This window comes from Festucalex cinctus, chromosome 1 (assembly GCF_051991245.1).
Source record: "Festucalex cinctus isolate MCC-2025b chromosome 1, RoL_Fcin_1.0, whole genome shotgun sequence".
Lineage (NCBI taxonomy): Eukaryota > Metazoa > Chordata > Actinopteri > Syngnathiformes > Syngnathidae > Festucalex > Festucalex cinctus.
In genome coordinates this window covers 54,457,682-54,484,407 of record NC_135411.1, presented here as the reverse complement: position 1 = coordinate 54,484,407, position 26,726 = coordinate 54,457,682, and the positions used below count along the sequence as shown (strand labels likewise).

At 42.8% G+C, this 26,726-nt stretch overlaps 1 protein-coding gene across 5 annotated transcripts in view; it reads left to right on the top strand.

Moving 5' to 3' along the window:
• The window catches only part of svilc (supervillin c), a 44,787-nt gene that overhangs the window by 7,447 nt on the left and 10,614 nt on the right, over positions 1-26,726 (top strand). The window contains exons 1-26 of one of the 5 annotated variants that reach the window (XM_077494620.1): positions 1,096-1,304; positions 2,990-3,101; positions 3,409-3,585; positions 3,661-3,695; positions 5,074-5,135; positions 7,061-7,206; positions 8,803-9,019; positions 9,280-9,686; positions 10,349-10,442; positions 11,143-11,184; positions 11,262-11,324; positions 11,807-11,881; positions 11,955-12,018; positions 12,091-12,177; positions 14,165-14,279; positions 14,578-14,738; positions 14,830-14,928; positions 14,998-15,134; positions 15,302-15,449; positions 16,602-16,747; positions 17,047-17,222; positions 17,306-17,441; positions 20,689-21,078; positions 21,987-22,086; positions 22,168-22,387; positions 22,499-22,632. In XM_077494620.1, coding sequence (XP_077350746.1) covers positions 3,049-3,101; positions 3,409-3,585; positions 3,661-3,695; positions 5,074-5,135; positions 7,061-7,206; positions 8,803-9,019; positions 9,280-9,686; positions 10,349-10,442; positions 11,143-11,184; positions 11,262-11,324; positions 11,807-11,881; positions 11,955-12,018; positions 12,091-12,177; positions 14,165-14,279; positions 14,578-14,738; positions 14,830-14,928; positions 14,998-15,134; positions 15,302-15,449; positions 16,602-16,747; positions 17,047-17,222; positions 17,306-17,441; positions 20,689-21,078; positions 21,987-22,086; positions 22,168-22,387; positions 22,499-22,632 — 3,484 coding nt within the window. In that variant the 5' untranslated portion in view covers positions 1,096-1,304; positions 2,990-3,048. Of the gene's footprint in view, positions 1-1,095; positions 1,305-2,989; positions 3,102-3,408; positions 3,586-3,660; positions 3,696-5,073; positions 5,136-7,060; positions 7,207-8,802; positions 9,020-9,279; positions 9,687-10,348; positions 10,443-11,142; positions 11,185-11,261; positions 11,325-11,806; positions 11,882-11,954; positions 12,019-12,090; positions 12,178-14,164; positions 14,280-14,577; positions 14,739-14,829; positions 14,929-14,997; positions 15,135-15,301; positions 15,450-16,601; positions 16,748-17,046; positions 17,223-17,305; positions 17,442-20,688; positions 21,079-21,986; positions 22,087-22,167; positions 22,388-22,498; positions 22,633-26,726 lie in introns of those variants that run through there. The other 4 variants (XM_077494628.1, XM_077494599.1, XM_077494610.1 and 1 more) reach the window with 4 other exon arrangements.

Sequence of the window (26,726 nt, the reverse complement as noted above, 5' to 3'; positions counted from 1 at the left end):
AAAATTTCCAGCCATTTTTGCCAAAAATGCACCCAAAGTAAATTTGCTGTTCTTGAATCATTTGGAGTATCCGCATGGTTTTGGTCTCTTTTTAAAGATAACACTTTAATTTTTTCTCTTAAACAGACAGAATCTGTTTAAGTGCTACTGGCACCGAGTAATGGAAGTTTGAATACAAAAAATAAAAAAAAATTAAAAAAAGAATAATTTTACATTTGTCTATTTTTCACAAAATCTGGATGGATGGATGGATGGATGGATGGATGGATGGATGGATGGATGGATTCCTTGAAAATGAATGTAAAATGGTGTCGTGAACTGGAAAACACTACAGTACAGGATCAGAGCTTTTAAGTCTTCCCTATTTCCAGTTCAAGTTTCACAATAATACTACAGAAAATTAGCATTTTAGGGCGGCACTGTGGTTAACTGGTTAGCATGTCCGCCTCCCAGTTCTGAGGACTCCGGTTCGAGTCCAGTCTCCGGCCTTCCTGGGTGGAGTTTGCATGTTCTCCCCGTGCCCGCGTGGGTCTTCTCCGGGTACTCTGGTCTCCTCCCACATTCCAAAGACATACATGGCAGGTTCATTGGGCGCTCTGAATTGTCCCCAGGTGTGCTTGTGAGTGTGGATGGTTGTTTGTCTCGGTGTGCCCTGCGATTGGCTGGCAACCAGTCCAGGGTGTCCCCCGCCTACTGCCCAGACCCTTGTGAGGAATGGATGGATGGGTCACATTTTTCTTTCCCAATCCGTTACCACATGTGCTAAATATAGTTTTCAATTTCTTTATAAGAATATAATCTAAAAAATACAAACAGTAAATACAGCTCAGGTTAGGATTTTTTTTTTTTTTTTAAATGCACTGCATTTGTTGTGCGCTGAGGGGGTGAGAGCCCTGCGTGATTGCGCACACGTGCAGCTTAGTGGAAACACTGGTCAAGTCTGATAAAAAAAAATCATTTTAATTTGTCACTATGTAGTTCTAGCCATAGTTTGACATGAAATCAAAGCAAACTCATCAAATAGATATGACCCTTTATGACGTGCTATGATGTTGCTGTGCATTGACGTTGGCACAGCTTGGCTTTCGTAAAAAACAAAAACCTCGACGTATTCAGAATCTCATTGGGTTTTCAATATGTCGATCACGATGAAGCTTTTAGGAGGAGCACATTGTCATTGGCCATGACAGACAAAGGAAGATGTGGACCGGCCCAAGTGATGTGTCAATCAATTCAGCATAGCCCCGACTGAGCCTCAACCTCGATTTTCGTCTCGTCTCGTACCTCGTTCTTGCCTTGTCCTTGTAAGTTTCTAGTATAGTGATTTTGTATTCTGCCTCTTACCTTTTTGTGTAATTACGCAACAAGTTGTTCCCCTTGCCCCTTTGGTTCAAGCCCATTTTGTTAGATTTATTCCCACGTTGTTTGCTTGCACTTTTTGTTACTTTTTCCTCCTTTCCTTTGCAAGTGTTTTCTGTTTGTATTTGTGTTGAGTCCATTGTGCAAAATACATTTTGTAAACTGGTCTGCTGTCCGCGTTTTGAGTGAGGTGAGGTGTCAATCTACCCCCCGTGACCCGTCTAGCCTCCTTTTATTGTTGTAAATGGTTGGAGAGGCCTACCCGTGAGTGCGAACTCAAACGACCTTAAGAATCGGTGAATATTTTGCATATTTGGCAGGTTGAACCAACCAATAACGTGAAATTGGAGCGTTTACGTGTAGCAACCAGCACATCGATGTTTTGAGGATGCTTATCAATACGTCAATCACCAAGAAGCTTCACGCGACGATGGCGGTTTGGAGGCAGGACCTTTCTACGCACAATGGGGCCTATTCACTAAAGGTTTGCGTCGCCTTTGCACCGCGCTAACCGACAAAAATGGAGCATTTAGGGAGCACCTAATTCACTAAACACGTGCAGATGGGGAAATCCGTCACTAAGTGATCTGCCGAACAGATTGCCTCACGGTGCGCCGGTGTTATTTGCGCGTATGTAAATTAGGTAATTTGTATACATTTGATGCAAAATATGCCCACCCCAATGCAAATGAGACTCATTGATATGCAGCGTCTAATTCACTAATGCCAGCGCATATAGCAACACTGCGTTTGCGTGACACAAATAACATTTTTGGAAAGCATGTATTAACCTGATGCACCTCGATCTCCGGCAGTGCATGCCATTTGTCGCACAACATGTGCGGCTGATCACGCAGAGAGGAGAGAAAGAGAGAGAGAAAAAGAGAGCGAGGGGGAAATATTTCCGTGTTAAAGACACATCGCGTAACCCGGGCTGATCGGCAATAGCGGGGAGGCATTTTCCGATCATTTTTACGTGCCAGATGCATACTGTACGGCCACGCCAACCTCTGAAAATATATTTTTGAAACACGATCGCACCAATAATTTGTACTTTATGAACGAATGACGTCGTTGTCGTCCTCTGCTCTCTACAGCTTATTGGAGCTAAATGAGGAAAACGCTTCTGAACCTCTCGGTCCAACCTCGCTTTCTGATGTTATCTTTCTCGCAACTGTTACTATAACAACCATGTTCTTGGCGCAAATCCATTGCCATGTGTGGTAAATCAGGTGCAAATTTGCTCCAAGCTGTCAGTTTTGTGGGCGTGTTTGCGCCGGTATATGATTAGAGCAATATCCTGAGTGAATAGGTGGGTAACTGGGCGCAGACTGCGGGTGCAGTTGTGGTGCAATATTTCGCGCTATTACCTGACGCAGCGCATTCTTGGTGAATATGCCCCAATGTCGTTCATTGGGTTGCGTGGTTCTTTTGACCGATAAAGCATATTTCTGTTGGACCAAGCGTGGTGTCATTCAGAAGCCAAGCCCCAAGTCTTTTTTCGAGAGTGTTGCTAGGCTAATCTAGGCAGGCACTTTGGAGCTGCGATTCATCTTGGCTCCATCTTGTGCGTATTTTGCACCTTGGACGCACCTTGCAGCAGCCGATAACGTAGCTTTATGGATTAAAGGGTCGGTGTGGACAAACAATTGTACCAGAATACTTTTACTGCACCCTTTTCAATGTTTGATGACCAGTTTGGATGGAGTTGGATGCCTCAGAAATGTAGGAGGCCAGAAAAGGTGAGTTGCACCTTCTTTTTTTTTTTTTTTCTTTTTTTTTTGCATCTACGATTATCTGACTTAAGTGCTCACTGAGCCTGCATATATGATTGTATCTTAAAATATTGGGTATGATTCAAATCTCCAGAAACTCAGCTTTCAACGATATATAACATGTTCGGGCACATAGCCAGGGAGGCAAAGCGCACCCCCAGCTTTTTTTTTATTTTTTAAAGATGGCGGAGGGCCCACAGGTGGGCCGTCAGAACGATAAGGCCTGCTGGTCACGAGAGTAATACTTTATATCTTCCAACCGTTTGCGTGTTAGGTGTGCTGATGGACCACAAGCCGCTTCCTCTCCGGAGCCTACAGCAAAGCCGGTATCAGATGCGGCCCGCCGTCGAACCCGGCGTTACTTTCCCGGCGGTCCAGGTAGCGCACGCAAAAACAGCGAGCGCTTCAGGACTCAGCCGATCACGGCCAATGAAATGGAAGAGAGTGGCGGGTAGGTGCAGCGCAGGGAAAGACGGTGAAGTTATTCACACAGAATCATTTCGATTGACATTGTGGTCTCTTCTAGGATGCTGGAGGCTGAGGAAAAGGAGACATGTGAAGGTAAACAACATTTACTATAAATCAACTATTTAGTAAGCTGCATAAAAATGTACATTTTAATTAACTCTATGAAGAAAAATTGTGAAAGAGGAAGTCAACCAACCCCCACCCCCCCCAAAAAAATCTTGACAATAATATGTTATATGTAGCCTTACTAGTCTGAATGCGGTATTTTGACTTAAGAAGCAAATCCAACTGTTTTTGTCAAGATAAGGTGGCGGCCATTTTACCACATGCTGTCGAGGGAAAATTACATCACAGTTGCTCAGGTCTTGGATTTTTATGAGATGAACTCAAAGATCTATACTTGTACCGCATACGGTCTCAATCACAGCTCAGCTTCAGAAAACAGGTGAGCGGTCATTGTTGTGATTAGTCGAGTTGGATAAAAATGGCTGGATTTTGCTGCATAACTCATATTCCACAAATGGAATATTAATCACAATGTCATGTTTAGACTAGGGATGTCACATATAACCTTATTGTCAAGAAATGTTTGACTTCCTCTTTAAATTAATGTAACAAATATTACAGCACTCTGGATAATGTAAATTCTGGGTGGCCAGAATAAAGAGCTTATTGTGCTTTATGTGAGCCGCCCTTTGGCCACACCTGCCTTAGCTGCTTACTGAGCTGAAGTCCCATGAGATATGATGACTGCAGACTAATTTAGGTGCATTTTTCCACAGGCCATTTTGCCACATTTCCTGCTAGATGAAAAAGACAGCTCTATACCACTTTTAAGATGTTGTCAAATAAATGGGTTTGTATTTTTCGGCCCCTGTTATATATACAGGACTGTCTCAGAAAATTAGAATATTGTGATAAAGTCCATTATTTTCTTTAATGCAATTAAATAAGCAAAAATGCCATACATTCTGGATTCATTACAAATTAACTGAAACATCGCAAGCCTTTTAATGTTTTAATATTGCTGATTATGACTTTTTTTTTTTTTTTTTTTTTTACTTGGTCTGAAGAAATATTCTAATATTTTGAGATAGGATGTTTGAGTTTTTTTTTAAGCTGTAAGCCATAATCAGCAATATTAAAAATAATAAAAGACGTGCAATATTTCAGTTGATATATAATGAATACAGAATGTATGGCATTTTTGCTTCTTTAATTGCCTTACAGAAAATAATGGACTTTATCACAATATTCTAATTTTCTGAGACAGTCCTGTACATGCTTGATGACAGATTTATGAGACACAATGTTGTTTGCACTTTGCAGCCTTGAAAAGGCAACAAACCACAACAATCAGCTTGAAGTTTCACACGAGCTGGCATGAAGGCCTTCTATGAGTGTTTACTGAATTAATTGGATATACACAAGCTGAACCTGAGCCTTAACTGCTGTTTTCCTTGTGCTGCAGCTGATGTGAAAACAGATGAAAGAGCTCAGATGAGTGTGGCGGCCAAGATGTCTTTATTTAAAGTAAGTCACTTTTGTCTGTGAAAGTGGACACTCATTGCTATTCATAAACTTCCCAGCGCATTCATTTGTGTGCTGTCACAGCCTTATTAATAGAGGACGTTTCCGTGGCGTTTCATTCGAAATCCTCAATACACTCAGCTCACCAGAACTACTACACCCACAAAAAAAGTCTCAAGAAGTCATACTTAAAATGACATAGTAAGCTAAGCAGTCATTTGTGTTTGAAAGTTGCATTTTGGGGTAATTTTCGAGATAATTTCTGTTTGGCAACACTCCCCAGAGTTTTTGAAAATCAAGCCAGTTTCAAGTTTCACTTTCCGACTTAAAACTTCATCGCCATGTCTATCATGAATAGGGTATATGCCACGGAAGAGGCGGGACTACCGACTTCCGTGTTTTTGCACATGAGATTTGATTCTGGTTCCGGGTTGCGACATGTGTGCCCCGTTCCAATACTCGCATCCCCCACCCCTGCGCCCCACCCAACCGCGTGCTCGCGTCGATTTTGCGGGAGTGCACAGGGCGTCTCAGCTCTCTGACGTGCTTAAGGGAACTAACAGACACATTACACATTCACACCCGTCGACGGGAACGCGCAACCGAGGGGCGCAAAGTCGGAAGCACAAGTATTGGGATGCGGCTCACACGTTGCGAACCGGAACCAGAATTAAAGCTGATATGCAAAAACAGTCCCACCTTTTTCGTGGCATATACCCCATAGAATCACAAAAACATGTCTCAAGATGCCAAGCCCAAAAACACACAGTAAGAAACTAGCCATTTTGATTTCACACTCACATTTTAGGTTATAAAAGTTTGGCAGCAAAATAAATGTTGGTAGACATGCCTGTCAAAAATACACATATGAAAACTAAAACCCAAAAGACACAGGAAGTCAGCTACGACAGTCATTCAATAAATAAGATGAATCTTTCAGTATAAGACTTCTAATACAGATAGAAGCTTACTTTTTTTTTTCTTCCCAGCACTGCCACACAGTTTTCCCACTGTTTACCACTGTTCAATCCTGGAGCATGCTTCTATATCGACCATCTTTGTTAGTTGCCAAAACTCTGAACATTTTTCTTTAATTTGCAAAAGAAATTAAGTCCACATGGAAAAAGAAGTAAAACAGAAATATAAAAAAAAGTAAACTTCTATCTGTATTAGAAATCCTTATACCGGAAAATTCACCGACCCTCATATTTAGTTTGAAACTGAACTTTTAGGCTACTTTAAGTGAAAGTTTGGCAGCATCCATACATAGAATTTTTTTGAAAATTAAGCCCTGAAAGCCAGTTTCACTACTACTGTACTCATAGAACATTGTCAACATGTCCATCATGAGTAGGACCACAGAAACGTCTCATAAAGGCAGGCCTATAATTCGGCTTACTCGTATTTCAAGGCACCACTGTGGATATAAGAACTCAGCTGGGGTTTGCTAATGTAATGTTGCGATGTATGGCGAGTAGAAATCTGCTCACAGTTGTCACTCCAGCTGCTTATCTCAATGTCCAGACGTGCACTTATGAGGCTGCAGACGGTTGAAGGTGTTGAAGGATGGGATGTGGCCCAACAGGTGTTGTCCTCAATTCCACCGCTTGGTCTGATTCAAAAGCGGCGTCCGGCACCTCGTTTCGCGCTCAGCTGTAGCCACCAAGGTGAAAATGCGCCACACGTTGCGTTGCCATTGACGACCACGGCCAGGTTATTATTAGTGGCGGCAGGCCGGGGAAGTAACCCAACACGGCCCCACTCAGGTTACTACGCCGTGATGCTCATTGCCCTGCCGCCAGCTGCTTCCCCCGACCGCCAACCCTTACAAATAGAACAACCATTTTTGTGCTCACCTTTGTGACTTTTTAGAAGCTGCCGACAGAACCCATTAATATTAATCATACAGTCGATATGTTTCGACGCAGGAGCTGGAGAAGACTGCCGCCCCCGAGGCATCTGCTTTCCTCAAGCCTCGCTCAGGAAGCGTCTGCCACGAGCGCAGGCAGCGGCGGGGCAACGACCATCGCTTCCTCACACAGCCAATCACCTGCGAGGAGATGGTGGCTGTCAGGTGAGCTGCTTTACAAGAACAGGGCCACACTGAAAAGGAAAAAAATATCGGTACACATAGGAGAAACATTAATTCTTTCTTTTTGAAAAAGAGCTGTCATTTTCTTTTTCATTATATAGTGTGATTTATTGCTTGAAAAAAATCACAATACAACTCCTTTTTAAAAAAAAAATACTTTGTCATGACATTTTTAAAAAAAAAAGAAACTTTTTAATTAATTAATTAATTAATTAATTAAACATTTTCTTTCTTGTTTTCTTGTAAGGTTACTACGTTCTTTTTCTGAAAAAGTAATCTCGAATCCCCAATTGTTTGTCACAAGGCTGCAAATTTTTCCTGAAGAAATGCAATATTTTTTATTTTTTTTATTCAAACATAAATTTTCCCCCCATTTAAGATTTTTTTTTTTAAATCAGAATAAGAAACTTATTTCTTGAAAAGATATAAAAAATATATTTTTGTAAAATATTTGGACGTAATATTCACAACTATTTTTCTCTACAAGATTTTTTCTATTTCTTGTAGGATAAATTTTCCCCCCAAAGTGAATTTTTCCCCAGATTGACTTTTCTTGAAAAGTGCATGTCTTTATTTGTATGAAGATTAAAATTTTCTTTCTTAATTTTCTTCGTTCGCACTTTTTTAAAAAAATCACTCATAGGGATGTATGGTATATTAGGAATCAAAAAATACTTTTTTCCCCCCATAATTCAGACTCTTTAAAAAATATGCCTGCAATAAGATTATCCATCCATCCATCCATTTTCTTGACCGCTTATTCCTCACAAGGGTCGCGGGGGCTGCTGGCGCCTATCTCAGCTGACTCTGGGCAGTAGGCGGGGGACACCCTGGACTGGTTGCCAGCCAATCGCAGGGCACACAGAGACGAACAACCATCCACACTCACACGCACACCTAGGGACAATTCGGAGCGCCCAATTAACCTGCCATGCATGTCTTTGGAATGTGGGAGGAGACCGGAGTACCCGGAGAAGACCCACGCGGGCACGGGGAGAACATGCAAACTCCACCCAGGAAGGTCCGAGCCTGGACTCGAACCGGAGACCTCAGAACTGGGAAGCGGACGTGCTAACCACTCGACTACCGTGCCGCCCTGCAATAAGATTATGACTTTTTTTTTTCGAGAAAAAACATGTTTTCTACTTTATTGTAAGATTACCAAAAAAAACAACAACAACAACTTAGAATTGTAAACTTCTCAAAAAGTCTTTTTTTTTTTTTTTTTTTTTTTTTTTTTTTTTTTTTTACACAATTACGACAATAATATTATGACTCTTGTGGGGGAAAAATGTTTTCTGCTAAGATTACAACAGCAAAAAATAGTTAAAGTACCACTTTTTTTTTTTAAAGTACACGTTTTTTACTACATAATTTTTTTTTCCTTTTAACAATACAATGTTTGAATTAATTCAATATAAGAATTTGACTTTCTTTCTCCAAGCTTATTTACTTTTCTTGCAAGATTCTAGCTGCACTAATGATGCACGTGAACATGTTTTAATTCACAAAAAATGTCTGATTACGAGCTATGTTATGCTTCCATCAAAAGACTTGAGTTGTATTCTTGGGCTTCAGTTCCCCACCGGTCGCACCAGAGGAGTCTCACCCGCCCCAGGGCGAGCCAGTAGAAGCAGACGACGAGGGCTGCAAACTTAGTGTGAGCGAAAAGCTGGCTCTTTTTAACAAACTCTCCTTGCCCGAGGGTCCGAGTGTCGACAAGGCACCGGAAAGGCGCCGACAGAAGGGCTCTCGCTACCGTACACAGCCCATCACAGTAGAAGAAGTCAGCCTGGTAAGTAGGTTTAATGAGTACATAAAATACAGTGTTAGCTTGACCTTATTTTATCACCATTGGGGTTGTTGTTGGTATTTGCTGAATGTAACTAATAAAGGAACTTTTAATCCGACATAGTTACTTCGAAAATCATCAGTCAATTAGATATTTTCAAGGTAGCTGTGGTAACACTGGTCCTAAGTCAAGGAACCATTGTATAATAAGTTGTTGTGAATGATAACAGCGATTTTAATGGTTTATTATTTGTTTGTGTTCAGCTGCAGAAAGGCCCCGTGCAGCTCCCCACCTTGTCGCTGTCCTCTCACCTTTGTGACAGGCAACAGGCCTCGTCCGTCAACCTTAAGCCCAGCGAGCTGCGCCTCTCCCACTCCAAACCCGACATCAGCCCCTCGCCCGCCGATCAGTCCATGCAGCGCTGCGACTCAGAGCCGGGACTCAGAGGGATCCTGAAGAGAAGCCGCTCGGAGCGCGGCAAGATTTCTGAGGCGGAGCGCAATGGCGCCGTATCGCACGGAGACGTGGCGCCTGTCCGTATGGAGAGGCGGGAGGCGGCGCGGGAGGATGGCAGCTCACGGGCAGCCGCCCCATGGAGGCAGAGGGCGCGGGGCAGGCGGGAGACCATCGCCTGCACACCAATGCTTGCACTGTCCAAACACACTGGCAGGTGGGCATCTCAGAAATAAAAATCTTGTGGAAAAGTTCAATTGAAAACTTGAAACTTACTATATACAGTGTGTCCATAAAGTCACGTTACAATTTAACTCATTTGCTCCCCAAAACATATAAATACTTTCTATTTTAAATATTACCATGCTCCTAAACACGTATTACATGTTTTTTTTGTGTGTTTTTTTTTTTATGGTAGAGCATACAGAAGGCTTTGATGCAGCCTCTTAACTGAAGAGAGTGCTTGAAGCAATGGTAGTGATTACAAAGACAGCCAACAGGTGGCAGCAGAGTATAAGAGATTAACCAGGGACATGTTGGAAAAGGCTCTTTTCCCCACAGTTTTAAAGAGATTTGTGAATAATGATAAAACTTAGCTATATTCTAACACTAATTGCTGCTAAACAGAAACAGATATAGAAATATACTTTTTTTCCTGACAAAAGAAGAGAATAATCTTTCTTTTGGTAGCTTCCATGTTTTTATAGCAATAGAACATTATTCTGTGGGCCTTGCAAAATCAGTTAAAATCCACTAAAGCAGACGGGAGCGAAGGGGGTTGCTCCAGTCAATGAGTTACTAAATTTATAACATACTGTATAGTTTATCTAAAGAAGTAATAATGTTGTATCATAAATTCTGTGTAATCTGTTCTAAAAGGCACACAAATGAAGTCGCTGATACAGCAGAAATCGTTCCGGGCACTCCAGTGAATGGCGATGCTCAAGCGCACCACATAACCAATGGTAGAAAGGTAAGAAGCACACGTGTGTACTATTTCACCGATTCTGGCCATTTTTGTCCAGCCAAAATGTAGCAGTTGGCAGATGATGTCAAGACTGAGTCTGCTGCTTTAATTGGACTATACTCCCACTTACAGTTCTGCAACTTGTGCTTGAAAGTTTACATACCCTAGGGGTATGTACCAGTAAACCTAGTGCACAGTATGGTGAGAAAAATGCTTAATGTGCATAAAATCCTAAATATTACGGCAATTATTTTGATATACTGTATTCATAGGTTAAAGTTGAGGAGTAAAGATGTGCATGTGAATTTTGGTGACTATTTATAGCATTTATGTGTCACAGTTTTTGTACATTTACTGTTTATGCCGTGTAAGATGACACAAGATGGTGGACTGTTTAAAGACTATTTTTTTCTAAATGAATTCCTCAATTCACCCATCTGGCCAAGGCCTGCACACCAGAAGGAGGAGCACAATATACATTGAATTGAAGCAGAAACATTGTGGGGGAATTGGGGTTGTGACAGATGAATGACATTTCCATTCATTTCATGTGGGAAAGATGATTTGAGATGGGTTTTGAATCGTCACAGAACAAATCTCTCTTGCCAAATGCATTGAAAACAATGTCAGAATGTCAATAAAGCTTTCGTGACCATTTTTACATGAACTGGATGTGTGTTCTGTGTTCATTTATTTTTTTTTTTAGGGAGAAAACTCTCACGCAGGTGGAGTGAAGCCTCAGTGTTGGGTGAGCATTAATGAAGACATATTTACATACATGGGCATTTTAGTGTCTTCATTGCATATCCTTTTTTCCCTTGACAGGAGCCTGTCTATGCCTCTGTCTATTCCAGCACTACACCTCAGTATGTCATGTGCTTCAACCAGGTAGTGGCTGCATGTTTATTTACATTCTTTACCACTGCCATTTTGAATGACATTGTTAAATATTAACAGAAAAAAAATTTTCTTTCATGTAAAGCAGTGATTTGCAAACCTTTTACACCAACTTTCACCTAAAAAAAATTACACATAATAGCCTAGTAGGCTCTAGTGTTAATTAAAAATGAAGCGGAGGTTATTCCTAAAGGTGTAATATTATTATTGTATGTCACTGTAACATTAAGCACAGTTGAGCATTAACACAAATAGGAATAGGAAAAACTGTAGCCTACTTAAATAATGATTGATAATGAATGACAATAGACTATTATCAGAATCACTATAGAACATATTTTATTTAAGTATTTTAATTTTTTTTTTTTTTAACCTCACATACGAATGAGCTGGCCCATCTCTCCCTTTGAAAACTCAAATGCGGCCTTTGTGCTCCAAAATTTGTACTAAGGTCATCTTTTTTTAAATATCAGACCAATCAGTCCTTCGAGGCACAAGAGGTGGCATCTCCAACAAAGAACCAGAGTCCCCCACAGTGGATACAGATGGTAAAACTGTAAAAATAAAAGAAATTTTATGTGATGTTTGGGCACGTTACCATCCTAACAAATATTGATTTAGCCTGTGCAGGTTGATGAAGATAAACAAGAGCAGCCTCAGCCGATCAAGGCAGAAGAAACAATAGGTGAGTTAGCATTCAAACTTTCCCTGAATCACATTTTCTTTACTGAATCTGATCTTTTTTATTCTCTGGTAGATGTTGAATGTCTACTATTAGACAGTAGTGACAACTGTCTTAGCAACAATCAGTCTTCTGAAGCTCCTTCGATGTGCTCATTTGGAGGTAAGAGAAGACATCCACAAGACATTTGTAGATTTTCTTCTTGGGCCATATTAATTGCCATTTTGGGGACCCGAACACGCCCCCCACCACCACCCAAAACATAAACAAACATGTACCAAATTTAGCAAACATGTTGAATTAAAAGTACAGCTTTGTTAATTAAGCGTGTCAGATGTGACCATCCCTTCAAAAATTCAGTGCTGAAGCCAGTGTTACTGAGCAACTTGACATTTAGTAGCCGTGTCTATCATGAGTAGACACACAAAAAAAGTCTTAAGAATCCATGCTAGAAGATGCACACAAAGTCTACCATTTTGGTTTGAATTTTTCCTTTGTGCCAGTTTCAGTGGTACTTCTGTAAGACGAACGTCATTTAGCGGTTTTGTCCAATGGCTAAGGAATTGCAACCAAATATTCCAGACAATGAAGATGCTAAACTGTAATAATTTTGTGTGGGCGCTATACCACTATTAAATTACACCAAATTGTGGTTTGTTGTTAATTTTATGTTAATACTAGGGATGTTCGATACCACTTTTTTTCAGACCGATACCGATGCTCAGACCCTCAATACCTACCGATACGGATACCAACTGCTGATACAAGTAGTACATTTTGACAAATAAGAAAAAATCACTAAAAGATATTTTTAAACAAATATATTTCCTTTAATTTTGACCCAAAAAAAAATAAAAAATACAGCACAGTCACTCTTCAATAGTCTTAATGCTCAAAATAAAACACAAAAATGCTCTTTTAGTTTAAGATTCACAATTTTGAAGTATTTCCAAACCAGTGAAGTTTTGGTGAAAAACTGCTGCAAGCTAGCGCCAGTTAAAGGCAAGAAGGACTCACTTAACGTCTTCCCCCTCTGCCATCGGTCGCTTGTACTCGTCTGAGTCACGAGTACTCGAGTACTTGAAAAAAGGCTGGTATCGGTACTCGCCCATCCCTAGTTAATGCCACTGATCTATATAAATGACTAGATAGCCGATAGGCCAAGGCTTTTGAGGTCGCGAGGCCACCATATTGCTCCTCCCAAGAAACGTTTCTCGGCATACAATCCTATATTTGTATTGTACAGTATCGAAAATTCGAAATTGGAGAATATTTGAGCCAGTACTACTACTTAGTAGAAGCAGCATGATTCATGGTGTTTTAAATTTAGTAAACATAAACAAGAGGACATTTTACAACTTTCCTTAAATACATGTATAAATTATACACTTACTGATCTTTAGTACAGAAGGAAACTTGTATATTTTTGTAATTAAAGAATTATAACTGTAATTCAACAAAAAATGCCTCTGCCAAAACTAATATTGGGTTCTACGGAACTGAGCGATAAAAGAAAAAGGTGGTCTTCAAAGCAGCACATACCTTCCACTTGTTATTTATTTATTTATTTATTTATTCATTTACTTATTTATTTTTTACTTGTTGAAAAATAGTGACTACCCCGGCACAAACCCCCCACCCCGCCTCCGACCTTATACTAACTACCTAATAGCTGTATATGTTTCATCTGTATGTATACCGTATAGTTTATACAGTAGACTGTTCGTGAGGTGGGAGGAGCAAGATGGCCGCCCTGTGATTCCTGCACAGGTGTGTATGGGCTATTAGCTATCCAGTCATATATACAGGTCAGTGGTTAACATTGATAGCAATAGTGATTCCCTTTTTCCTCAATTCACCATTGTTATTAATGATATTACGTTTCCAGAAATTCTGGCTTCTGATTGGCTAAAATCTCAAATGCCCCTAAAACCCAGGGGTGATTTTGCCATCTGTTGCTTTGACATTATCTAGGTAGGTTAATGTTTCTTATTCTTATCAAATAGTGCTGAAAAATCAGTTATACCATGTACAAATACTACATGTTGGGGTGGCCAAAATTAGCTAAAAATGCTTCAAATCAAAATGGGTGACTGTTACCTACATATACTTGTGTGTGCGTAGTAAACATTTAGTGCTTTGTCCTCAGCAGTTAAACAGGAAGAGGTGACACCTGAGAATGGTTTGTACACCGGCCCGCCCTGTGGAGCCCCCTCAGAGGCGGGACAAGAGCTCGACCTTTTCTGCCAGACCAACACCCCCATGTGAGCAAGTGTGGGTTTGGGACGAAGTACCAATGTAAATAGCAACAATTTTCAGCAAATCTGTAGTTTTGTCTAAATGAAGATCCTCAACTTTCTTCAACATAGTTCCTTGGCACTATGGTGTTACAAGATGGTGGCAAAGTGCAAAATTTGTATAAAATGAAGCCCCTCAAATGCCACAATATGACAGCAATACATTTATTGCTTTGGCCCTAATTAGGCATTTTTTTCCCCAGCAAATAACAGCGAGAGGTGAATTTGTGTAGGAGCTCACTGCTTTCTGTTTGTGTATTGACAGTCTGACGTCAGCTGTGGCAGAGCACCGGCGTTCCGTGCGTCCGTCCCGGCGTACCCAGGGATCCCGAAACCCACTCCGGGCCCTGGCGGCCCGCGAGGATGTCAGGCAGGATTTCATGGGGCTCAGCACCGCCGCCGAGGAGAGGATCCAGACCGAAAAAAGTCAGCGCTTCCTGGATTCTCTTTTTTTTTTTCTTCACTTTCCGGAGTCTCAAGCTTGTTGTGTCACCTCACGTTTGTGTCCACCCCGTAGATTCTAAGAACTCCTCCAAGGCGAATTCCGTCAGCTCTTCCCCGGATCCTCAGGAGTGTCATCCACCCTTCACAAGTCCCATGCTGCTATTTATTAAAGGTCAGCACACATCCTCCTCGTCTGCGTCTGCTTTACACTCTTTGAACTGACGGCCGTCTATGCCGACAGGAAGAAAGCACGTCCAGGTCCGCCTGGCCCAACCCTCGGCTAGCTCCTTGAACAGCGGAGACTGCTACCTGCTGGTCACCGCAGAGGACTGCATCCTGTGGACCGGACAGTCTGCCAACGACAAAGAGAAAGCCAAGGTAAATGTTACCCCGCCTAGCAGTGATTCACTACCTGCAAATTTTATGTGGGAGTGTCAATTACAATTAGACAAACATTTCTAACTCTAGCATAACGGAGGTTCAGAATATTCAGAGAGAGATTTTCCCATACCAATATTCTTGAATATTTGATGTTTGTATTTCAGGCCTCAGAGTTGGCGTCTTTCATTCAAAGTCGCAAAGACCTGGGCTGCAACACCACTTGCGTCGTCCACCTGGAAGAGGGGCTCAACTGCGACAGCAGCCTGGCCACAAACTTCTGGAACATTCTGGGAGGGAGGACACCTTACAGAGGTTGGTTTGTTAGTTATATAGTTGATTGGTTGGTTAACCGTAAAATTTTGCTGCAGATCCAGATAAAGTTGCATATTTATAAAATTATTTTCATTTGGTCATTTAAATCACAATCACATATTTAGCTAGTACGTTGTTAGCTTGTTTAGTTAATTTGTTTATTATTTTAACCCAAAAGTGTTGAGCAAGTAGGGAGCAAATTTTCTCACGAAAAATGGGGCAAAAACATTTTTAACTCATTTGCGCCCAAAAACGTATAAATGCGTTCTATTTTAAATGTTTTAAGTGTCCCAAAGACGTATTTATACTTTTTTTTTGTTTTTTTAAAGTTTTTTTTTAATGCTAGAGCTAGACCAGGGATGGGCAATCTCGGTCCTCGAGGGCCGGTGTCCCTGCAGGTTTTTGAGGCTTCCGTTTTCCAACACAGCTGATATATGATCAGCTCATCAGCAAGCTCTGCATAAGAGGGATAACGATCTCGTTGATTGGAATCAGCTTGTGTTGGAAAACGGAAACCTCAAAAACCTGCAGGGACACCGGCCCTCGAGGACCGAGATTGCCCATCCCTGAGCTAGACCATACAGAAGGCTTTCATGCAGCCTCTCAACTGCAGAGAACGGTTGAAGAAATGGTAGTTATGACACCAACGGCCAACAGGTGGTAGCAGAGAAAAGGAGATCATGGCCCTGCCATGTTGAAAAAAACCCTCAATTACTCACAATTCGAAATAAATTTGTGAATAATGATGAAACTTAGCTATATTTTAATGCTAATTGATGCAAAACGAAAACAGATAGAAATATACTTTTTTTCCTGATGAAAGAAGAGACTTTAATCTTTCTTTTGGTAGGTTCCATGTTTTTATAGCAATAGAACACATTATTTTATGGGCCTTGCAAAATCAGTCAAAATCCAGTAAAACAGCCGGGAGTGAAGGGGATTGCTTCTGTGAAAATGGCTGGGAGTGAATGAGCTAAAAATATTTTAAAATATTTTTACAAATCTTGAAAAAATCTCTGCGAATAGGTGAAAGCCATAGGTGGGTCCAAGTATACCGGGGTCCATCCATGCAGTCCATTTGTAACATGTGACATCGTCCCCAGCGAAACAGGAAGTAGTCTGACTTTTGCATGGGCCGCTGCCTCCAAATAGGAGCTGGTACAGCAGAGGAGGACGAGCTGTACGAGCGCGGCGTTGTGGAGTCCAACTGTGTTTACAAGATGCTGGACAACAGACTGGTGCCCCACGAACAAGCCTGGGCCTCCATGCCCACAGTCTCTATGCTGGACTCCAATGAGGTCTGATTGGTCCTTGTTTATTCCTGATTTTTTAATTTTTTAATTTTTTAATTTTGTATTTTTTTTAACAGTGTCCGACAGTAATATTAAATATCGGCACACAGCTACAAACCCTTTTTTATTGGTGGAGAGAAAAAAAACATTTATTGACTTCAAGCAAGAGCAAAGTATATTTTATTATTATTTTTTTCATGGTCGCTGGTGTAAATGGTCCTTTGAGAACCATGGACTTACAGTAAGTATTGACTCACCTGTCACTTTCAACATTAGCAATGTGGTGTGTGTGCATGTGTGTTCAGGCACTAGTGTTTGACTTTGGCGGCGAGGTGTACCTGTGGCTGGGGAAGAACGTGCCCGCCGACCGTCAGAAGGTGGCGCTCCAGCTAAGTCGGCAGGTGTGGCTTGGGGCCTACGACTACAGAAACTGCCGGGTCAACCCGATGGATCCCACGCAAAACCCGGCCAACACGCAGCTGTGAGACAGAGAGCGCCACCTGCTGTTGGACACAGGCAGGTTAAGTTACGGGTTACTGAGTTGATTTTGTTTACTTTTTGCAGGATGGGTGAGGGGCGTCCCAGCTGGGCTCTCTTTGGTGTCATCTGGGAAAACAGCGAGACAGCTCTTTTCAAAGACAAGTTCTTGGATTGGACGGAAAGAAGAGGTGACCCGGAGGAAGTCATCCAGGAGACTCAGGTTTGTGCATTTATGGTGCAATCGACTTGTATAGAACATTAAAGGGGAAGTCAAATTCCCAAAAAACCCTTGACAATAATATGTACTATGCAGCCCCACTAGTCTAAATACGGTATTCTGGTTAATATTGCATTAGTGGAATATGAGTTAAGCAGCAAAATTCAGCAGCTTTTAATCAATATCAGAAGGCGGCCATTTTGACACTCACTGTAGAGTGAAAATGATATCATAGGTGCTCATGTCTTAGATAACAACCAATCACAGCTCATCTTCAGAAAACAGGCGAGCTGTGATTGGTTGTTCCCTGAGCAACCATGATGTCATCTTCAGTCGACTCTCGGTGTGTTTCCATTACCCTTTTTCGCAAAAATAAAAGCGATATTGTACTATTTCGATAAAGTACAATTTCGAATTGTGGTGTTTCCATTGAAGAGAGTTTCGCTTCTGAGGCGCAATTCTCGGAATGTCCCGTCTCGCGAGACCTCGCTGTTCTGTAGGAGGTGCTCATGATGTTTACAGTAGACGGACGCCCGGTGTAGTTATATTACTTTAAAAACACTCACCCTTCATCGGGCGGTTTCGGGCATTTAGTGTTGGTGTTGTTTTGTGAGTCCCTCTGCAGTCGGCAAGCAGTTCTGACATGAAAGCAAGTCGCACCGTACTTCCTACTTCCTGTAATCCTAAAATGTTGTTGTCCCATGCAGAAGTTGGGTAAAAGGCGGGTTACAAATTGTTAAAGGTTTCTGATGTTTTCTGCTAAATTAACCAGACATGGCAGGGCAGGATTTCAAGCTCTCCTCTCCTTCAACTTTTCGAAGGCGGCTCGCTCGATTACACCTCTTTCTCTTTTGCGCTCATGATGTGCAGTGGTGTTCGTCTCTGTGTGCCCTGCGATTGGCTGGCAACCAGTCCAGGGTGTCCCCCGCCTACTGCCCAGAGCCAGCTGAGATAGGCGCCAGCACCCCCCGCGACCCTTGTGAGGAATAAGCGGTCAAGAAAATGGATGGATGGATGGACGTGCAGTGGCCGATACAAATCACTTCAGCATGTAAAACTAAAATACAAAACCGAAATTAATAATTCTCAAAACAAACAGTAATTGCAAGTTTAATAAAAAATACACATCAACGTGTTACATTCCTTTCCTCCGTGAACGGGCGGGTGTCACATGACTACTAATGCGCAAAAAGTGTTTCCATTACACTTTTGCGAAATACTTCTTTTTCGATACGTCTCAAAAACCACCTCATGAGAGCGCAAAAACTTTTTTCGCAAATCCGGTGTTTCCATTACCAGCTTACTTTTGCGAAACATGCCTTTTGCGCAAAACTGAGGATAATGGAAACGCACCTTGTGGCTGCCCCCTGGGATGGATAAAAACAGCTGGATTTTGCTCCATAACTCATATTCCACAAATGTAGTATTAATCAATCATGTATGGACTAGTGAGGTCACAAATAACTGTCAAGAAATGTTTAAGGCTAACTTCCCCTGTAAGCCTCATTCATGTATGTACAGTATATAGTATTAATATGGAGCATTAGAATTGTTTCATATTTGGTATTTGCTGTATATGGTACATTAAAGGTGTATACAATGCTAAGTACTTAAGTATGTTACATGAGGGGTGATGTACTGTAAATACAGTACATTAAAATTATATAGAACATAAATTGTCGTCCATTAGAGTTGGATCCAGTAGAATGTTTAGAATGTTACTTGTACAAATATATTATTGTGTAGATTATTAAAGTCAAGTTGTATCGAGCATAAAATTTGATGTAATTGTGTTGCATTTGAATTGTATAGAATGATTTTTATGGAAAATGATAACACGTGACACGGCTGTGAGAGTGGAGAATCTATTCGTTGACTGAAAATCATGTTTTATACAGAATATCTTCACAAGAGATATTTTAGGTATCTTATCTAATGCACAAGGTTAGCATTTACCCTCGAGACAGGCAGCAGTCAGCCTTGAGCTGAACATGTCTCAATGCCAATCATACCACAGTGGTTGCTAATGCCTTTGACTAATTGGGTCCTTCTGAGCATTCATTCTTTCTCCTATATGAGGTCTATCTATATTGAAGTTGAATTTGGAACATTAAAGTTGTATAGAACATTAAACGATAATATTGGGGTATATTAGAGATATTTAGGTCATGAATGTAAATATGGTATACATTTTTTGTTTGTTTATTAATTGAGCATAAAAATAAGTAGCAGAAAAATAAAAAGAAAGATTTAAAAGAAGAAAAAACCTTAACAGTCATCATTAGTCACTGTTTACATGTTCAAAAGGCATTAGGAAGAAGTTGAAAACCTAGTCCTACCACTTGTTAGTTAGTTTTGACTTATTTAATTATTGATACTGTACAATAGGTTAATATATTTCAATAAAAGAAAAATTTATAAACCTGCTCATGTATACAACTGCACTTTGACGTGTATACATTTGCCAACGACACATGTACATGAAATTCATAGGCATATACCAGAATACATTTATAAATCATATCCTCATACTCACATATACAATTTTCATAACACTGATACATCTAAAAAATTTACAACATTTATGCAATTTTAGGAGCTCATGTCTGATTTAAGTATTTATTTTTTAAACTTTGCTTTTAAACATTTTTTCAACTTAGCAAGTGACTCACATCTTTTCAAGTCAGTTCCAGAATTATTCCACAAATTAACACCTTTTACAGAAACACACCTTTGCTTAATATCATACATTAGAGTTATATAGCACATTAAATATGTTGTAAATTTGGTACATTAATGTTAAATATGATGCAAGTATGAGACATCAGAGTTGTACAGAATGTCAAAAACAATGAAATGTGGTACATTAGATATAAAATTGACCGTATTTTCATTATATTTGATGCCCTACCATAGGTGTCAAACTCCGGTCCGCAGTTTTGGAGGTTTTCCTCTTCCAACACAAGCTGATTCCAATCAACAGGATCATTATCAGGCTTATACAGAGCTTGCTGATGAGCTGCTCCTATATCAGCTGTGTTGGAAAAGAGAAACATCCAAAACCTGCAGGACTGCGACCCTTGAGGACCGGAGTTTGACACCTTAGGGTTTTATTGATTATTAACTACAATGTATATATGTACATTAGAGTTGTGTAGATAACTGCCATGACATTAATATGGTACAGGTTGGTTGTATAATCAATCTAATATTAACCTTTGCCTTTGTCTCTTGTTGTTTTCCACCACAGTCCCTCTCAGTGGCGCCACCATGTGATCTCCTGAGGGCCTGCGACGCCAAGGATCTGGTGTCGGGCAAAGTGACAGCAGACGGAGGGTCCCATAGCACGGTGGCCGGAGTGGACATCCAGAGGGGGTCCGGCTTAGGCACGCCGGGCCTGAGGACTGTCGGAGTGGACACGTGGCACGTCCACGAGTTCGACGACTGCGAGGTCCCCCTGGAGAGCGCAGGACAACTTCACGAGGGAGACTCGTACGTGGTCCGCTGGACGTACAGCATCGGGGACGATGGGGAAGACAGCACAGTTTTTTTCCTGTGGCGAGGACATCACTCCAACGTGAGCGGACGGGACACCACTGCTTTTCTCTCCATAGGGATCAACAACAATCAAGAATCACAGGTAACATCATTTGGTTTCAACCTCATTCAAGCATTTGTTGCTACTGATAAAGTTGACATTTTATTTTGTTGTTGCTTTTTATAGTCGTTTTTCACTCTCTGCCCTCTCTAACATGACATACTAGTATGTGTTCTTCATGCTTTTGCTGTCTTTTGTTATTGCTTTTTATCCTCTCACACTACATTATTGTTTTAATTAGCATTGTCATCTTTTGCTTTATGTGCTCTCAAGCTATATAATCGTTTTTGCTTGTGAGACATCAAAATGGCTCATATGTTGAAAAACAGGTCGTGTAAGAGCTGATCAATTCATCAAATTCAAATTGATGTAGTAACATGCAATTTCAAATCACAAAGCTACAATTTGAAAAAAAAAAATATATACACTTATTATATTTACATTATTTACTTCTTATTTATTTATATAGTGTCTAGATCAAGTTCAATGTTTAAACAGTGGAGTGCTTATGTTTATATCGTTTCATGAAACATGAAAATTTGAAGTCATACAGCCATTAGTTCACATTATTAACTTACTGACTTATGTTTACGCCTCACTTAATTTGTAGAATTTTGTGAAGTTGTAGCGAATGCTTAAAAGACTACAAGTCTAATTGAAGTACATAAATAAACTTGAATTAATGGTTCATTAATGTTAATTATATTGTAAGACAGATTCATTTATTGTTTGTGTTGCAAATGCATGGGAAAAGGAGGACTGTCAAAATTGCATATTAAATTGCAATTGAAAAAGTAAGGCGAGGGAAAAAAACGATTATTTTTCAAAATCGTGCATGCCTACTCTCATCTCAAGGCACAACTGTACAAGCAGGTGTTGTTAATATTGCTTTTCTCTCTGTCTCCTCTTAAACTACATTGTGTAAAATGCTTGTTTTGTCATTACTGAAGGTTGTAGTTGAAGGAAAGGAGCCCCCATGTTTCCTGCAACTCTTCAAGGGAGGTCTGGTCATTCATAAAGGTCACAGAGAGGCCTCCTCCTCTCACGCAGGTGCTGTACATTGACTCTATACGGTCGTTTCTTATTTATCCTGAAGTGCTTGAATGCATTTCAGTTGCGTTTGTTCCGTAGCAGAGCAAGCGGGCATGTGGCGCCTGTTTGCCGTCCGAGGGGATCTGCCCGACGAGGGCTCACTACTGGAGGTGGAATGCTGCTGCGCCTCTCTGCGCTCCAGAGGCTCGCTGGTCCTCATCAATGGCCAGCAGGCGGCGCTGTACCTCTGGTCCGGATGTAAAGCTCTGGCTAGCTGCAGGGAGGTCGCCAAGAGGGCCGTGGAGCGCCTCACTCATGGGTGACTTCTATGTTCTCTCAATGTTCCATCAAAGTGCCAGGTGGACATGTTTAATTAAGGTTGTCAGGCTTTGACAGAGGTTTGATGAGTGGTCGTGTGCTTGTGCGTCAGGCGTCCGGCAGAATTGGGTCTGAGGAAAAGCAGTCCAGTGAAGATGCAGGCAGTAGAGGAAGGTTCAGAGCCCGCTGATTTCTGGGTGGCGCTGGGACGCATGGACCGGAAGGCCTATGACTGCATGCTGCAAGGTACCTACCGCATCACTATATCTTCAAAGGGGTATGCCAATGACATCATTAGCTACATCCCCGTATTATCACATCATTAAAGCTACTGTATGGAGGATTTCCCCAAAATATATCTTTTTTTTTTTTTTTGAAGAGCTCAGAATTGTTCATTCGGTAGTCTTACCGATTCAACGTCTTGTCATCATTGCTCTTTTTTTTTTTTTTTTTTTTGTGTGTGTATGTGTGCGTGCGTTTGCGTGCGTTTGAGTGCGTGCGTTTGCGTGCGTGCGTGCGTTTGCATGTGTGCGTTTGCGTGCGTTTGCGTGCGTGCGTGTGCGTGCGTGCAAATACGTATAAATTTATACTCATTCATTCACCTAAAACCTTATAAATATCCCATTACCCTTCGCCTTAACCAGGTACTTCAGAATCTTGCCAGAGTCGTGAGATTTAAATGGTCAGGAGACCAGAGAAAAGGTCAGAAAAAAAAAGAAATAAAGAGAAAAGAAAGGTAAATCAAAGTGACATCCAGCACCGACCAAACACTTCCTGCCTTCCCCATGATTACAAAATCAAAGTCTTACGCCAACCCCGGAAGCCTCTAAATTCCAGCAAATTTAGCGAGATCTCAAGAGCCCAGAGGAAAAACTAAAGAGAGGAAGGAGGGAAGGATCGATAAGGCAGAGTGAGATCAATAGAAGCCAGTACATCCAATCCATCAAAGTGAAGTCCAGCACCAACAAGACCCCTCCTGCGTGGTTACAAAACCGGAGTCTTATGCCAACCCCAGAAACCTCATACTTCTAATAAATTAAGATCTCAAGTGACCAGAGGAAAAACTAAAGAGAGGAAGGAGGGAAGGATAGATAAAGCAAAGTGAGAACCACAGACACCAGCACCAACTGATTCAAGGGGCTGTGGGAGGGAGAGGGTACTTCTGTTGAGTTTCAGTAGATGCTGGTGCGACGGATCTGGCATGCATAAGGACCACCACCAAAGAAAGAAGCCGTCAACCGCGGTCCAGCAAAGCGAGCACCCCCCCCCCCCCCCCCCCCCCGGAATCCCCAGGCCGCGGCAGCACCAAGGCCACCCCCCAAGCCACCCGAGCGGACACCGGTCGGCGAGCCGACCCAGACACCCGGAACACCCCCGCCCCAGCCCCGGCCCACACCCCCGAGCCCAAGGCCGCAGAACGAGGCCCAGCGGGCCCCCACAGCGCCCCACCGGTCCCCAGCCCCCATCCCCCCACGACCCCCCCGCACCCCACCCAAACCCGCCATCCACCACGACCCAGGCCCCACCACCCCCGACCCCCAAACCCCCGAACACACCCCGACCCCCAGCACCCAACCCCCCACCCACCCATACCTCCACCCCCCCCCCAAACAAGCCGCCCCCCCCCGACGGCCGCCACCCCCCCCCCCGCGAACCCGGCCCCCCGCGAGAACCCCCCACCCCCCCCCCCCCGGAAACCGGCACCGGGCAGCAGCGCAGAGAGGGAAGATGTGCCCACCCCACCTCCAGCCGCGCGAGATTTGCACAGCGGCGGGAGGGGGGAAGCAGAGGAGGAAGCACCAGGGGAGAAGGCGGAACACCAGAACACCGAGCCCGGTGGGGAGAGGCCCCGGTCGTCACGCCAGAGTACTAGTGACACCTAACCCTGTTACTGAGTCCGCCAGCTCGCCGACTGGCGAGCTCTACCCTTACACCGTGAATGTGGCCCCACCCAGTGTATATACAAGTGTGTGCGTGTGGTGCATTAAAATTGGGAGCAGGTGAGTCGGAGCAGAGGGAAAAAATTTCCCCTACTCCGACACACCCGTATCCCCCCCAAAAAAATGAATATGTATATGTGTGGTGCATTAAAAAAGGGAATGGAGGGACAAAGTGGTGGGGCAGGGACACAAATGGGGGGGACCACAGCGCTGCCAGGCACTGCAGTCCATCCCCTCTGATGGCTCCCCGCCCCAACTCACCCCTCCCCTTGGACGTGAGGTGCATTAAAATTGGAGGGGAGTTGAAGGGTGAAGACGGTGTTTCCACCCTTCCCCACCCCACCAAGAAATGTGTTGTGTGCCCTATGTGTATATTTACAAAGTGTATAGTGCAAGCTAGTGAAGTGAGTAAGAGGAGCGACCAGCGGGGCCTCACCCAACCCGGCGGGTGTAGGTGGCACGCCCGCCCCCCAGCACCCCCACCCCCCGCCGCCCCCCACCTCATCCACCCGGCACCACAATGGGCGGACAGCCAGCGCAGCAGGGCTACCGGACAGCCCACCGGCCACCGGAGCCCGCCCGGGGCGCCAGGAGTTATACCAGAGTGGGGCAGGCCCCAAACCCTCGCCCGGCCCCCGGAGCCCGACGCCCGGGCCGGGGAGGGAGCCCCAGGCCCAGGGAGAGGGAGGGGGAGGGGCCGCAGGGCAGACAGGGAAGGGGGGGGGGGGGCGGGGGAAGCGGGGAGAAGACGACAAGAAGGCGAAAGGGCGGCTGCAGGGCAGGAGGCGGGGGGGGAGAGGAGGAGGGAGGGTGACAAGGGAAAAGGGACCGGGAGGCAGAGGAGGATGGGCGGGAGGAGGCGAGGAGGGAGAGGCGACGGGGGGGAGGAAGGGGGAGGGGAGAGGGAACCACGGGGCACACCGGAGGCCCACCCACCCCGAACCGCGCCGCCGGGCACGGAGCAGCGGACCGCGCCGGGACGACGGCACCGCCCCGGGCACCAGGGGAAGCACCCCAACACCGCACCCCACAGGGGGCCCAGGGAGCGGCCAAGACGCAACCGCCACCGAGCAGACAACGGGGGGGGGGCAGAACCACCCCCGCCCGACCACAGGGGACGGCGTCAAGAAAATTGACTAATTAGCATGCAGTAACACCAAGTGTTGATGCTTAGTGCCCACTAGAAATAGATCTTAAGGAGTTATTGAGTATAGTGTCGTATAGTGTGGTGTGCTCGAGCCCACTAGCAGCAACTAGGTTCCTGACTATATAAAAATAAAAACAATCAGATACAAAATACCAAATACAGGAGCAGCGAAAACAGAAGTTGTAACGATGTGGTGGCTCTCGTTAACAGGCAGAATCTTGGCAGGATTAAGTTGCCAAATTGAGATTAAAATATTCTATGTACATAGACCATATTTGTTTAAATCTTGATACTTGATTTTTATTTAAGGCAGAGATTTTTTCCATTGAGATATAATTTATTAGTAAGTTTAACCAGTGGTCGATATTTAGAGATTGTTTATTTTTCCAATTGACAAGGATTATTTTTTTAGCAATAGTAAGGGCTATAAATATAGATTGAGATTGTTTACATGGTAGCTCAGTTATTGTTAAGTCACCTAGTAAACACAATCTTGGAGATAAAGGAAGCCTACAGTTTAATATATCGGCGAGCTTTTCCAAGATTTTAGTCCAGAAATGCAGCACTGGAGTACATGACCATAAAGCATGAAGATAAGTATCGGCAGTGTTTTGTGAGCACTGGAGACAAATGTCGGAGTCAGAGAGTCCCATTTTTTTCATCATATATTGTGTAATATATGTTCTATGAAGTATCTTATATTGGATAAGTTGCAAATTTGTCTGTTTGGTCATTTTAAATACATTTTCACAGATTTGGGTCCAAAAGTCTGGTTCCGGAACTATAGACAAGTCTTTTTCCCATTTTAAAGTCGGTAAATACGTTTTATTTGTGTATAAAAATAACTTATATATTTTTGATATTTTCTTTATTGTTGTTGGAGAAAGCTTTATAATATCTTTAGCTAAGACAGGCAGTTGGAGCGTATCCTGAAGTGTTGGGATTTGTTTCTTAACCATATTTTTAACTTGCAGATAATGTAAGAAATTTCCCTTTTTTATTTCATATTTCTGGACCAAGTTTGTATACGATATAAACTTATTATCTGAGAAAAGATGATGAAGGTGTGTAATTCCTTTCTGCTCCCATAGGCTTAAATGGAACGACTGATTATTAAGTTGAAAGTCGGGGTTATGCCAAATGGGAGAGAGCCCACAGGGCGCCAATTGGGAGTTTGTAATTTCTAATGCCTTCCACCAGGCAGTCAGGGTGGCGGCTATCATTGGGTTTTTAAAACAATTATGTCGTCTTAT